General features: G+C 38.8%; 1 protein-coding gene across 1 annotated transcript in view; it reads right to left on the reverse strand.

Annotated features, from left to right (window-relative positions):
* Nucleotides 1-11,040: 11,040 nt before the first annotated feature.
* TTC33 (tetratricopeptide repeat domain 33) overlaps nucleotides 11,041-16,013 on the reverse strand; it is a 34,890-nt gene continuing 29,917 nt past the window's right edge. Inside the window, exon 5 of the mRNA XM_055325047.1 lies at nucleotides 11,041-15,936. Coding sequence (XP_055181022.1) covers nucleotides 15,583-15,936 — 354 coding nt within the window. The 3' untranslated portion in view covers nucleotides 11,041-15,582. The remainder of the gene's footprint in view (nucleotides 15,937-16,013) is intronic.

Below are 16,013 nucleotides of genomic sequence, written 5' to 3' on the forward strand. Positions count from 1 at the left end.
GATTTGCATTTCCCTAGTGACCAATGATATTGAGAATCTTTGTTCATGCTTACTGACCATTTGTATATATTCTCTAGAGAAATGTCTATTCTAATCCTTTGTGCATTTTTATCTTTTATTTTTATTTTTTTTAAGATTTTATTTATCAGAAGGAGAAGCAGAAGGAGAAGCAGGCTCCCCTGTGGGGATCCCAATGAGGGAATCGGTCTCAGGGCCCTGGCATCACAACCTGAGCCGAAGGCAGTCACTCAACCACTGAGCCACCCATGTGCCCCAAACCCTTTGTGCATTTTTAAATTGCGTTATATGTCCATCTTAGTTTGTTAGGGCTACCATAACAAAATACCACAGACTATGTGGCTTCAAGCAGAAATCTATTTTTTCACAGTTCTGGAGGCCGGAGGTCTAAGATCAAGGTGCCGACAAGGCTTGGCTTATATCCTAAGGCCTCTCTCCTTGCCTTGACATGGCCATTTTCTAGCTCTGCTGTCACATGGCCTCCTCTCTGTGTATCTGCTTCCCTGATGTCTCTTTTCTTATAAAGACACTACTCATACTAGATTAGGGCCAACCCTTATGACTTTGCTTAACCGGAATTATCTCCTCAAAGACCCTACTTCCAACTACAGTTACATGGGGTCAGGGAGAGGGCTTTACCATATAAATTCCAAGGAGATATATATAATTCAGTCCATGACAATGGCTTTTGATTGTTGATTCTGGCCTTTTTTTTTTTTTTTAGAATTTATTTATTCATGAGATAAGATGAGAGAGATGCAGAGACATAGGCAGAGGGAGAAAGGCTCCTTGCAGGGAGCCCAATGCGGGACTAGATCCCAGGACCCCAGGATCACGACCTGAGCCAAAGGCAGACGCTCAACCACTAAGCGACCCAGGCATCCCTGAGTCTGGTTTATTAAAAGAACAGCCAAGGAAGAAAAACTTCAGCAGTGTTTGTCATCCATTCCACATCTATCTATAAAACGTACCAGCTATGTTATATGAAGACAGTTTGTTGCAGGAAACTTGTTCCCAAACATCTGGAGCTTCAAACTTTCAATGAAAGAAAGTTCTGTTTTTCTCACTGGCTGGTGTTAAACTCTACCTGGTCCCGATAGGACACAGCAGACAGAAAGATAATCTTAACTCCAACTAATAGTCTTTAAGACAATCTAACCAACAAGTCAAGTGTGTTAGGGAAGACTGTGAGATTGATACAGCCATTAAAGTAGTACCCTGATGAGAAAACCATGGAATATAAAAGTCCTTTCCCAAAGTACAGCTACTCTCTCCATGAGTTTCTTACTGGGGTCACAAACACAAAAGCATGGGAAAACCAAGGCATAGTAATAGTTACTGTCAGCTATGCCTTTGGCCTTAAATTTAATACAGAGCTATCTGCATGATATGAGACATTTTCCCTAAACTATAGGCACTCTTCACTTTCCCAGAGTTTGCATTACATCACTTTGCTTCTACAAAACACCTACATTAGTATCTGTTTTCACTAACCAAAAGAAATCCAAAGAAGATCTTGGCTTTTGCCAAAAAGGGTGAAAAGCAAAAATAGCACTCAGCATTGGTTTTGTCTTGAGCCATTATAGAGGTGCGCAACCCTGAGCAATGATGGTGGCTCACGAGCCTGCCCCAGGACCCATGCTCAGCATCTCACCACCAAGCCGCCAGAGCTTGAACCATGTCTGTGAGTATCTTTGCTTTATCTGGAGTTCTTGTGTGCATTCTTTGGCAAAATGTGTTCAAAGATTATATATATATATATATATATATATATATATATATATATATATATATATAGTGGGGAGCCTTCGGGAAGAGGCTTCCTAAGCCATCTGGTCCCTTAGGGCCCTGGCTCTGAGTGTCCTGGCAGCTTGGGCCCTCTCTCCTGCCCTGTCCCCACTCTCCCCGGGGCTTCCTCCCGGAACCGCAGAGCCTGCTGCATTTGCCTGCCCGCTGCCCTGCTTGGCGCCTACCCCGGTGACCCACCCCCTGCACCCCAGTCATTTCATCCCTGCTGACTGTGTGGCCTGGGGATTGGAGTGGGGCTCTCATGGTGACATGTTTACAGCTGGGTGTGACTCAGTAAAGTGGATTTTTTTCAAAAAAAAAAAACTTTATATATATATATAAAGTCTAAGAGAGGTTATTTTGGGAGTTTGAGAAAACTCAAAATTTTTCCCATATAAATTAATGGTAATTGCTTCTTTACTTGACACCATTTCAACTTATGAAAGATTCAATAGTAATGATCTCCTTTCAGATGGCAGTGAACCTGTCCTTGTAATAGCTTCAGAACAAAACAAACTGGGAAGTGTGCTCTCTTCCACTGCTCTCCCCACCACCTTCAAATGTAAATCTGAGCTGCTCCAATACAATCGCAAGGTGGCTCTCCAGGTACACAAGAAATGGAATCAGAGAGAAACAGCCTCACAGCAAAAGAGAACATTTGACCCTGTTGTTTGGCATGGTGCTGTCTTGGGTCACACCTGGGGCTTTAGTTGAAGGCTGGTAGCATTTTGGAAAAAAAAGAAGGATAGCTGGGGCCTCTTAGCCTTATATCAATATCAATGTCTCTACCATTCATTCATTATCTTATCCTTACCTTTCTAGGTCATCCATCCACAGCTTGGGAGATAAAAGAAGAGTACATCAAATATTCCCATGTCCAAAAAAAACTGTTAACCATGGCAAGTCCATGCACTAAATCTGAACAATTAGGTCATTATTTCCTTTTGAGAAGGGTTGAAACAAGATTCAATGCAAGGAAGATGCAAAGAGCATTCTGAAAGCAAGAGCTCAAGGCAAAAGCTCTGTAGCCAACCAAGAGGATGTGCAACCAGACTGAGGCAGGAGAGGGGGTTCTAGAATCTCTCTAAAGTTAAAAAAAAAAACTTTGACAGGGCAACCCTCTCAGGTCTCCTCCCTCTTTGGGAGCTTTGTATTATCACCCAATAAACTTTGTTTTACTGCTCCCACCCACAAAAAAATTTGACAGACTACTTAATGTTTGGTAATACTGACAGTAGTATTACATTTCTATTAGATAGTCAAGGGAAAAATTAGTAATATATATATAAAGCTACAGAACAACAAAAGCAATTATTGACTCCAAGAGAAACAAAGTACAAAAAAGGTAAACTAATATATACGAGATGACACTACTGTGTAATAATTACCTAGTCCTATTAAATCATGAACATAGATTGAAGCCAAAATTATAATCAATTTTACTGGGAATGGAGGCAGGAGTCATAAATAAATATATCAGGGGAATGTAAGAGAGCTAAATCAATTCATCTATAGCACAAAATCAAGTTCATGTCATAAATTTCTTTTTTTTTTAATTTTTATTTATTTATGATAGTCACAGAGAGAGAGAGAGAGAGAGAGAGAGAGACAGAGAGAGGCGCAGAGACATAGAGGGAGAAGCAGGCTCCATGCACCGGGAGCCCGACGTGGGATTCGATCCCGGGTCTCCAGGATCGCGCCCTGGGCCAAAGGCAGGCGCCAAACCGCTGCGCCACCCAGGGATCCCATGTCATAAATTTCTAAAAATGAAATCACAACTAGAGATGCTGCTTTTAGGCAACAGGCTCGAGCAGCAGAAATAAGCAAGGCAAAAGGGCCCACAGTGACCACCACGCTGACACCAACAGACTCACAAAGTTGTAGACCCTCACTGACCAACAGGCTCTTTACAACCAGACACAGTTCCTAAGGTTACCAAAAAAAGAGGAAGTTCTGCACAACCCCCATAGCCCTCACCTGTCTGTACATAGGTGGCCCCTCAACGCCGTGGCCCAGGACACTGTCTCTTCTTTGCTGTCCTGCTGGCTGCTTCCTGGCAGTGTACTCAATACACTTCTTTCACCACCCATGCCATAGGCCCCTAACTCAATCGGAACACCCCACAGCAATGATAGATACCAATCCAATTTGTAAAAATTTTATAGTCTGAAAATACCAAGTGTGCTTTCAAGATTCTCATACACTGTTAGTGAGGTATAAAATTGATATAATCATTTTGAAAAAATGAACTTGACACTATCTTCTGAAGTTGAGGTGTGTACAACACCACCGTATGAATAATAAATGTAGGGATTGAAACATATCAAATATGTCTCAATGCCTGACTTCACAATGATACCAAAACAAGATGAAATACCTCACTAGTCACCTTTGGAGGACACTAAGGAACAAACATCTTATTTTGAAAAGTGCTAAATAAAGGGAAAGAACAAAGCCTCCACTAAATAGACTACTTTTACTACATAAATTGTTTCCCAAGGCCATAAAATAGTTGATGAGGGGAAGTTTGGGTTTTTTTTAAAAGAAGTTTTCTAGGGACCCCTGGGTGGCTCAGTGGTTGAGTGCCTGCCTTCGGTCCAGGGAGTGATCCTGGAGTCCTAGGATCAAGTCCCACATCGGGCTCCCTGCATAGAGCCTGCCTCTCTCTCTCTCTCTCTGCCTGTCTCTGCCTTTGTGGGTGTCTCTCATGAATAAACAAATAAAATCTTAAAAGAAAAGAAAGCTGAATGGCCATTTGCCTGTGTGGGGAGCATTACATATTTAAAAAAAAAAAAGTTTTCTAGCACGAAAAGACTAACAACACTTTTTAGATGCTAGTAAAATAACAGATCTAGGCAATGATAGTCCATGGCTACTGAAACTATAGAGACATCAGAAATATTTTACTTCTGGTCTAAGGACCCAAAGACACCTATAATGTATTTTTGCCCAAAAATTGAACAATTCTGATAAATTGATAGGAAATGTAAATATAAAGGAACATTAATGACATTAGGTGGGATGCAATAAACAAAGCACAAAATGTAGAAAATTCTTAAGGACAAATGATTCTGTTCCTTGAAAAAATAAATTGCAAGGAAAAAAAGGAAGGGGAACCTATATTATAAAAGTTTAAGAGGGGCTCTTGGGTGGCTCAGTCAGTTAAGCATCTGCCTTTGGCTCAGGTCATGATCCTGAGATCCTGGGATCAGGCCCCATGTCTGGCTCCCTGCTCAGCAAGGACTCTGCTTCTCCATCTCCATATGCTCTTTCCCCAACCCCACTCCTGCATGTTTTCTCTCTAATAAATAAATAAAATCTTCTAAAAAATAAAAATAAAGTAAATAAAAGATTAAGAGACATAACAACAGATGCAAAGAATGGACTTTTTTTGGATCTTAATTTAAATAAAACCATACTATCACTCAAAGTGGCATAATTGATAAGACCTACAATGTAGCTATTTTAAAACTGATTTTATAATTTAAAACCCTTCCCAGAAGAAAACACTAGGCCCAGGTGACTTTACTTGTTAGTTCTAGTAAACGCTATTGAAAGAAATACCAAATCTACAGAAACTCTTTGAGAAAAGAGTAGGTGGAAATACTCCACTTTTTTACAAATGAGGTCAGCATTATTCTGATTCAAGAACTACAAGAGAACTACAGACCAAATTCCTTGTGAACATATACATAAAAATCCTTAATAAAGTATTACCAATTTGAATCAAGAAAGATCTAAAAAGGATAATCCAGCATGACTAAATAGGATTTATCCCAGAAATGCAGTTGATTTGCCACTTGAAAAACATATGTAACTCATCATATAAACAGGATAAAAGAAAAATTATAAAATCTTCTGATAGATGGAAAAAATACATTTAACAAAATTTAATTATGGGGGAACTTCCTCAATTTAGTAAAAGACATGTATAAAAACACTATAGGTAAAACAACAACAACAACAACACTATAGGTGCCATCATACTTAATGGTGAAAGACCACAAGACTACCAACAAGGCAAGAATGTCCACTCTCACTGCTTCTATTTAACATTGTAGTGGAGGTTCTAGCCAGTGCAATAAGGCAAGAGATGGAAATAAAAGGCATAATTTGGGTTTTTTTTTTAAGATCTTATTTATTTATTCATGAGAGACACACAGAGAGAGGCAGAGACAAAAGCAGAAGAGGAAGCAGGCTCCCTACGTGGAGCCCAATGTGGGACTCAATCCCAGTACCCTGGGATCACGCCCTGAGCCAAAGGCAGATGCTCAACCACTGAGCCACCCAGGCATCCCTAAATGGCATAATTTGAAAAGGAAGAAGAAAAACTGTCTTTATTCACCAAGACATATTTATATGGATAGAATATTATAAGGAATCTACAAAAAGCTAATTCAGCTAATAAATGAAGTATCAAGGTGGCAGGCTACAAGATCAACACACACACAAAATCTATTGTGTCTCTATGTAGTAGTATCAAATTGGAAAATAAAATTTTAAAAACACCCCTTGTGATTGCATCAAAAAATATAAAATATTTAGAGATAAGCAACAAACATATGGGCAAGACCTATTCACAGAAAACCAAGAAACATCACTAAGAGAAATTAAAGACCTAAAACAATGACAGTTACACCACAATCATGAATTCAAAGATATGATATTGTTAAGATGGCAATTCTTCCCAAACTGATTTGTAGATCCAATGCAATTCCAATTAAAATCCTAGCAGACTTGTCTATAGAGACAAGTTAATTCTAAAATGTACATGGAAGGACAAAAAAAATTTTTTTAAAGAAAAAGCTGTATATGAAAGAGCAAAGAAAGTAGAATAGCCAAACAACCGGGGAGGGGGTAAAATTGGAAAAACCACGCTGATTTTTAAGACTACAATTTTTAAGTCACAGAAATTAAGACAGTGTGGAATCGGTGTCAGAATAAATATACAGGTCATTGTAGCAGAATACAGAACTCAGACCTGCAAAGAAATGGTGAACTGATTTTCAAGATGCAAGGTATTTTAAAGGAAAGAACAGTTTTTCACCAAATAGTGCTTCAATAATTGGCACTAAAAAATGAACCTCAGGACATTGAACTGGCTAAGTCAGTAGAGCATGCAACTCTTGATCTCAGGGTTTTGAGTTTGAGCCCCAAGTTGGGTGTAGACATTACAAATAAATAATTTTTTTAAAAAATGAACCTTGGGAGGGGAGGGGCAAGATGGCGGAAGAGCAGGGTCCCCAAATCACCTGTCCCCACCAAATTACCTAGATAACCTTCAAACCATCCTGAAAAGTTACGAATTCGGCCTGAGATGTAAAGAGAGACCAGCGGGAATGCTACAGTGAGAAGAGTCCGCGCTTCTATCAAGGTAGGAAGACGGGGAAAAAGAAATAAAGGAACAAAAGGCCTCCGAGGGGGAGGGGCCCCGCGAGGAGCCGGGCTGAGGCCGGGGCGAGTGTCCCCAGGACAGGAGAGCCCCGTCCCGGAGGAGCAGGAGCTGCACCAACCTTCCCGGGCGGGCGGAAAGGGGCCCGCAGGGAGGTGGAGCAGGACCCAGGAGGGCGGGGATGCCCTCGGGCTCCCTGGGACACTAACAGACACCTGCGAGCGCAGGGGAGTGCTCCGAGCTCCCTAAGGGCTGCAGCGCGCACGGAGGGACCCACTGGAGCAGCTCGGAGGGGCTCGGGCGGCGGCTCCGCGGAGGGGCTGCGGGGCGGGAGCGCGAATCCACCAGCGCAGGCCCCGGAGCACAGGGCGCCGGGACACAGCCCAGGATCCGGCCTCCCCCGGGACAGGCAGAGGCCGGGAGGGCCCAGGACAGCGAGGACGCTCCTGCCCCGAGCTGAGCAGATCAGCGGCCCCGCCCCGGAGCCTCCAGGCCCTGCGGACGGAGAACCGAGAGCCCCGAGCCCCGTAGTTCCTGCGGAGGCTGAATCCAGGCTTCCAGAGTTGCCATAGCAACTGCGGCTGTTCCTCCTGGGGCCCCACGGGGTAAACAACCCCCGCTGAGCCCTGCAGCAGGCAGGGGCAGAGCAGCTCCCCCAAGTGCTAACACCTGAAAATCAGCACAGCAGGCCCCTCCCCCAGAAGACCAGCTGGACGGACCAGTGATACTCCCCCGTGTTCCAATACAACTTGTTTTTGGCCACTCTGCACTGAGCAAAATGACTAGAAGGAAAACCTCACCTCAAAAGAAAGAATCAGAAACAGCCCTCTCTCCCACAGAGTTACAAAATCTGGATTACACTTCAATGTCAGAAAGCCAATTCAGAAGCACCATTATACAGCTACTGGTGGCTCTAGAAAAAAGCATTAAGGCCTCACGAGACTTCATGACTGCAGAATTTAGATCCAATCAGGCAGAAATTAAAAATCAACTGAATGAGATGCAATCCAAACTAGAAGTCCTAACGACGAGGGTTAACGAGGTGGAAGAACGAGTGAGTGACATAGAAGACAAGTTAATGGCAAAGAGGGAAACTGAGGAAAAAAGAGACAAACAATTAAAGGACCATGAAGACAGATTAAGGGAATTAAATGACACCCTAAGGAAGAAAAACCTACGTTTAATTGGGGTTCCCGAGGGCACCGAAAGGGACAGAGGGCCAGAATATGTATTTGAACAAATCCTAGCTGAAAACTTTCCCAATCTGGGAAGGGAAACAGGCATTCAGATCCAGGAAATAGAGAGATCCCCCCCTAAAATCAATAAAAACCGTTCAACACCTCGACATTTAATAGTGAAGCTTGCAAATTCCAAAGATAAAGAGAAGATCCTTAAAGCAGCAAGAGACAAGAAGTCCCTGACTTTCATGGGGAGGAATATTAGGGTAATGGCAGACCTCTCCACAGAGACCTGGCAGGCCAGAAAGGGCTGGCAGGATATATTCAGGGTCCTAAATGAGAAGAACATGCAACCAAGAATACTCTATCCAGCAAGGCTCTCATTCAAAATGGAAGGAGAGATAAAGAGCTTCCAAGACAGGCAGGAACTGAAAGAATATGTGACCTCCAAACCAGCTCTGCAAGAAATTTTAAGGGGGACTCTTAAAACTCCCCTTTAAGAAGAAGTTCAGTGGAACAATCCACAAAAACAAGGACTAAATAGATATCATGATGACACTAAACTCATATCTGTCAATAGTAACTCTGAACGTGAATGGGCTTAATGACCCCATCAAAAGGCGCAGGGTTTCAGACTGGATAAAAAAGCAGGACCCATCTATTTGCTGTCTACAAGAGACTCATTTTAGACAGAAGGACACCTACAACCTGAAAATAAAAGGTTGGAGAACCATTTACCATTCAAATGGTTCTCAAAATATACCCTAAAAACTATAGAACACTTCTGAAAGAAATTGAGGAAGACACAAAGAGATGGAAAAATATTCCATGCTCATGGATTGGCAGAATTAATATTGTGAAAATGTCAATGTTACCCAGGGCAATTTACATGTATAATGCAATCCCTATCAAAATACCATGGACTTTCTTCAGAGACTTAGAACAAATTATTTTAAGATTTGTGTGGAATCAGAAAAGACCCCAAACAGCCAGGGGAATTTTAAAAAAAGAAAACCATATCTGGGGGCATCACAATGCCAGATTTCAGGTTGTACTACAAAGCTGTGTTCATCAAGACAGTGTGGTACTGGCACAAAAACAGACATATAGATCAATGGAACAGAACAGAGAACCCAGAAGTGGACCCTGAACTTTATGCTCAACTAATATACGATAAAGGAGGAAAGACGATCCACTGGAAGAAAGACAGTCTCTTCAATAAATGGTGCTGGGAAAATTGGACATCCACATGCAGAAGAATGAAACTGGACCACTCTCTTGCACCATACACAAAGATAAACTCAAAATAGATGAAAGATCTAAATGTGAGACAAGATTCCATCAAAATCCCAGAGGAGAACTCAGGCAACACCCTTTTTGAACTTGGCCACAGTAACCAGAGAAGGACAAACAGAGTATGTTCTCATTCATTTGGGGAATATGAATAATAGTGAAAGGGAATATAAGGGAAGGGAGAAGATATGTGTGAGAAATATCAGAAAGGGAGACAGAACATAAAGACTTCTAACTCTGGGAAATGAACTAGGGATGGTGGAGGGGGAGGAGGGCGGGGGGTGGGGGTGAATGGGTGACGGGCACTGAGGGGTACACTTAACGGGATGAGCACTGGGTGTTATTCTGTATGTTGGTAAATTGAACACCAATAAAAATTAATTTATAAAATTAAAAAAAAAACAAAAACAAAAACAAAAAAAAAAATAAAAAATGAACCTTGGCCTTTACCTTGTACAGCACATAAAAACTAAATTCAAATGGATCACATACCTAATTATAAAAGCTTAAACTGTAGAACTTATAGAGAAAAAATAGAAAATCTTTCTGATCTTGGAGTAAGTAGATTTCTAGCACACAAAAAGCACAATCATATATATATATATATATACATACACACACATTTAAACATAATGTATGTATATATATAAATTGGGCTTCATCAAAATTTTAAAATTCTGCTCTTCCAAAGTTATCATTAAGAAAACAAAAATGCAAACCACAGATGGGGATAAGATATTTACAATGCAAATATCTCATAAAGTTTTTATCCAGAATAGAGAAAAAATTCTTACAGTTCAACAATTAGATAACCCAAATAAAAAATCAGCAAAATATTTGAACAGGTAAATCCCAAAACATATACAAATGTCAAGTAAGCATATGAAAAATGTTTAACATCAGCAGGGAAATGCATATTAAAACAATGAGATATACTACCCATCCACCAAAGTGGTTAAAATGAAAAACAATGACAATATCAAGCATTGACAAGGATACGGAGCAACTGAATACTTTTAAAAATACACTGCTTGTCAGAATGCAAAATGGCACAAATACTTGGAAAAGTTTCACAGTTTCCCCTAAAGTTACACGCATACAACTTACCATAAAACTCAACAATCCCTGGACGCCTGGGTGGCTCAGCGGCTGAGCTCCTGCCTTCATCTCAGGGTGTGATCCTGGGGTCCAGCGATGGAGTCCCACATCGGACTCCCCATGGGGAGCCTGCTTTTCCCTCTGCCTATGTCTCTGCCTCTCTGTGTCTCCCATGAATAAATAAAAAAAATCCTTGAAAAAAAAAAAAAGACTCAACAATCGTATCTCCAGGTATTTCACCAACAGAAATGAAAACACATATCCACACACAGACCTGAGACATATGCACATAGCAGCTTTATTCATAAGAAACCAAAACTTAGATGTTCAACAACCTAGATGTCCATCAACATACATGAATAGCTATAAATTGTAGTTTAACCGTACAACAGACTAATACTCAGCAATAAAAAATAAAACATATTGCTGATATACACAATGAGTCTTGTCAAGAAGACTCTTGACATGGATGGATTTCTGAAGCATTATGCTGAGCTAAATGTGTCAGACACTGAGTAAATACTGTGATTTATTTGAAATTCTAGAAAAGTCAAATATAATTTTTAATCACATAAAGTCATCAGTAGTTGAACAGTGCTGGTTGTTGGGGTGGAGGGGAACTCATTGCAAATGGCATTACAGACTTTTGCACGATGGAAATATTCTACATCTTGATAGAAATGGTGATTGTGTGGTTGTTCACATTTGTTAAAACTCCTCAAACTGTAAATTTATAATACAGGGTGCATTTTATTATATGTAAATTACACTCTTAAGAAAGTTGACAAAGTGGGAAGAAAGTATGATTCATTTTACAGTCATTCCTTCTAATTAAATCTAGAGTTAATACTGTGATCTTCCACATTCAGGGTATCCTTTTGGATACTCTGAACAAATGTTTACATATTGTCTTGTAATTGACATTATCCATTTCCAATAGAATTTCCATGACTTACAAAACTAGAAAAAAATTCCCAATTTGGTTTTTTAATTTATCTCATGCTTACTTTGAACTATAATTTTCACTATTTTTTTTGGAGTTTGAGGAAATCAAGAAATAATACTTCCTGTCCCCTCCTAACTTCTGAGCCACTTGAGAGACCAAGCCAGACTAATGGACATTCAGTATATCAGATGTATTGCTGAAGGGTCTAGGTTAAAGGATGTAATTTAGGTTTGTACCAATAATGGCCACCTAATATCTAACCCAAAATTAGACAGATCTGCTCACCAAGGAATGGGCAGTCCTCCTATACAGGATTCCTTGCTTAATGGATGTGTAAAGAAACACCTAGCAAGGTGTTTCTACCTTTGTCTTCCCAACAAAATGTCAACATTTCTCAACCTGTTTTCTACCTTGGCAAACACAGCAGGTTCACATCCAACACATGTTAAGGCACAATTCATGGTACACCAGTCATAGGGCTACCCCTTCCCTTGCATTCAAGTGGGCATATTTAATTGCAAGTGACTAAAGTGACATACTTCATTTTAATTTACTCTGGTAATGAATCAATTACTTACAAATTTCTGTATTTTATTACGGATTTTAAAAAACCCAAACACTTACTTTCCCAATCCTAAAATGTCATCAGTTACAAAGTATACACCATTGGCTTAATAAAAATCTCTCTGGAAAAAAATATATTTAATATACCAGTTGATTTTAAGATAGTCATAGAACTGGTTCTTGTGTCAACTCACAACTCATGTAGATACACATTATGTCATGAAATCAAAGCTCAGAGTGGCTGGTCCAGAGTCAATTTAGAAAGGCTACTGGCTCACAAAGTCTGAATTTTTTAAAAAAAAATTTTTTTGAGAAAATTTTCTTACTGCTGGGAAAGGCAGTGAAACAAGCTTTTGACATCATTTACATAAAGCATAATTTTCAAACTGAGGCTATGGTGGTCAGGTATAATCATGGCAACTCTAGCTTTCTCTGATAAAACTTCTTTTCTTCACTATAGTTTTATCATAATATCAATTTAAAGCTCCTTATACTAAGACTGCTACCATAAATTCTGTTCCTAGGCCCCAACTGCAGTAGATCTGGGTTCTGTGATCTATACCTTGCATGACTTCAATGTTTGTGTAGTATTTGTTAGCACATTTAAGATAAATATTCTATAATCTAAAAACCTACTGTCTAGAGAATAATATATGGATTCTCAAATTATCAGGCATGATCTGGATGTGGTGTTCTGACTAGTGAGTGTTTATGCCATACAATTTTCAAATAAGAATAATACAAATTATATTCAATATAGTGTTTAATGTTATTTCAGAAGGTATATTAAACATCTTTAATTATATCACTATCATATTCAACTATTTTTCTTTCAGATTCAGAAGTATTTGGTATTGTAGTTAACAAGCTTACCAAATGTCTGTGTAGCAGTATCCACATCCTTATAAAATGATATATGTATCTTTCTCTCCATGCATAGAAGAGTGTTAGCTGAGCATCTTCTGGGGCATGTATAAATGAGGTGCCTTCCTTCTTCCTTCTTCATAGTTCATTTTTCCTTTTTCCCCTCCATTTTATGTCTTCCTCCTTATGTCTTACATCTGAACAAGAAAGAGACTAATGTGGCCTACCAATATCAATACAGCATAAACTGTGTTCCTTAGTAGAATCTAGGGGTTACATGCCCTCCATCCTGGGTCAGGATGCCTCTTTTAGAGTTGAGGCATAGACTTTATGACAAAAATAATTCCAAATGATAACCATTGTCCTATAATATCAAAAGTAGTGACTCCTCACTTTCAGATAAAGATTAGAAAGTTTTCCTACCTTCTTAAAATCAGGAGAAACTGAGGTTAAATAACTCTAAACTAATTAAAGTTCTTCATAGAAATAGCTAACATTTACTGAATACATCCTATGCAAGATATCATATAAGGTGCTTTACATATTTTATTCTCACATAACAAAGAAATTAAATCAATCTAATTTTTCAAAAGCTAACAATACAAAGAGGCAAATCTTTAAAATGCAGGAAAAAATATTTATTCACAAATTACATGATAAACAAAAACCCAATACTCAAAACAACATACTAAAGAGTGAATGCTCACTTCTGTAAATGCCAAAGTATCCACTTTGGGAGAATATTCTTTATTAAACAAAATAAAATGTAACGAGCATTTGATTTTTAGATTACTTTAAAACCAATCTCTCTAACCAGAGCTAACTTTCTGATGTAAATTTGGGGAAAAATACAATACTCTGGGGAAAAAAAGAGGTAAACATTCCACTACAGGAAAAATTGTTTAAATCATCTCAGAAGGTAGGGGATGGGCTAAATGGGTGATACGTCTAAGGAGGGCACTTGTTATGATGAGCACTGGATGTTGTATGTAAGTGATGAACTGCTGAATTCTACTCCTGAAACCAGTATTACACTGCATGTCAACTAACTAGAATTTAAGTAAAAATTTAAAAAGGAAAAAAAGATCATCTCAGAAAAATGTAGAACATTACTCACATGCTCCAACAGGTTAAGGTAAGATTCCTTAAAATAGCTTACTTTCATTTCTAACAAGGATAAAATTAATCTTCCAGCAATAATAGCTTCCTGAGTGTCAGAAGTAACAGTACCCAGTAGTCTATATAATTGTACTACAATATATGTAGTATAAAAATAATTCACATTAGTAATGACAGTTTTGATTTGTGAATATGACTGTGGCTTTCAATGACATATTTCTTTATATATACCCTTGTCTACTCATGGGATTTCACCATAAGTCATGTTTTAGGTTCTATGTATTGTGCCTAAGTTATGCACTCACTGGCACTCATTAACATCCCTACTTTCTTACTTTTAGAAAGATATAATCTAGCTATTTAAAATTATAATTGTAATTTAATTGAGTAGTTCCCAAAAAGTTATCTAGAAAAGGACTTCCAAGCGGAAAGTTATAAGCAAAAGATAAGTTATTTTCAGAGTTTCTAAGATTTTAAAAAATAAGGAGAAAATACTGCTTTTGACTGGGACAATGCAGCAGTACAATTTGTTATGACACATGTATAAGAGCCATTCGTTTTTTAAAAATGCACATCTCAAACAAACATCTCAAACTTGTGGTAAGGAACACTATCTACTTTAACAACTAAGAAAATAAAACTGTCATTCTGACATTTATCAGTATTTCACATATCTAATACTGAAGGGGGCAACTATCACTGTCATAATAATTTTAAAGTCAAAAAATATACAGAATTAAGAGAAACTTCAGAAAATGTTTAGAATGTACACATGCATGCATTTTCAGCCAAACTTTCAAAGATTCCACATGTAACCAAATGACAATTTTGAAACAAAATGAATCTCAAAAATATTCAAGCTTTGTGGCAGACTTACTCTAATGCAACCAGAAAAACAGAAGGGTGAATAGTAAGAGCAGTATATTTCTAAGCAGGGAAAGAAATCACTGACTTCCTTTATCATGAAACAAAAGTCAGAGTCAACATTTTAATAACACTGGCCATCAAGTTATTCACTACTAGAGAATTCACTTTTCAAGTTGTGTCTTCAAAATGCATCCACTTATATTTTTGGATTAAATTAAGTTTATGAATCAAAAGCCACTGGACTCAGAACTCTAAACTTAAGAGGTTGAAATCCTAACTTATCAAAGCATGGCCCAAACACTATACAGTAAGTCTACCTTTTAGTTTTTATATGTCTCAGCTGCAAAACTCATTTTACAAACAGGAGTTTTGCTCGGTTTCTCCACAGTAAACATCTCTGTGCCTAAAATTTTAAGTGGCAATCAAAAAGACAGACTCAAAGGATTCCTGCTACTTCATCGGGCTTTGATAAAAACAGAGCCATCTGGTGGGGTAGCACCGTCTTCCTTTTCGGTGACCGTCTCTATAGTCCCAGAAGCTGACACAATAACCATTGTTTTATTTGCTGGAACCGTCTTCTGTTTCTCAGCAATTGCCGCACAAACAGCAACAATCTCATCACTTTCAAAGTCATAGTCAGGAATTGACTTGGGTGAGAAATGTGTTCCTTCTGATGATGCTTCACACTTTTTAATCTTCTGTGCTACCTTCTGCTGCTCCTGTAGTGTTCTTGCCCAAGAAAGGTCTTCTTTCCATATTTCAGGGTTCATTGGATAGATGTGAAGGGCGACCTGAAAACTTCGAATTGCCTAGGGGAGATTAAAAAAAAATCAGTTTGTTTATTTGTTTTGTTTTTAAAAAAAATGAGTGGATTGATATAATCTAC

This window comes from Nyctereutes procyonoides, unplaced genomic scaffold, assembly GCF_905146905.1.
Source record: "Nyctereutes procyonoides isolate TBG_1078 unplaced genomic scaffold, NYPRO_anot_genome, whole genome shotgun sequence".
Lineage (NCBI taxonomy): Eukaryota > Metazoa > Chordata > Mammalia > Carnivora > Canidae > Nyctereutes > Nyctereutes procyonoides.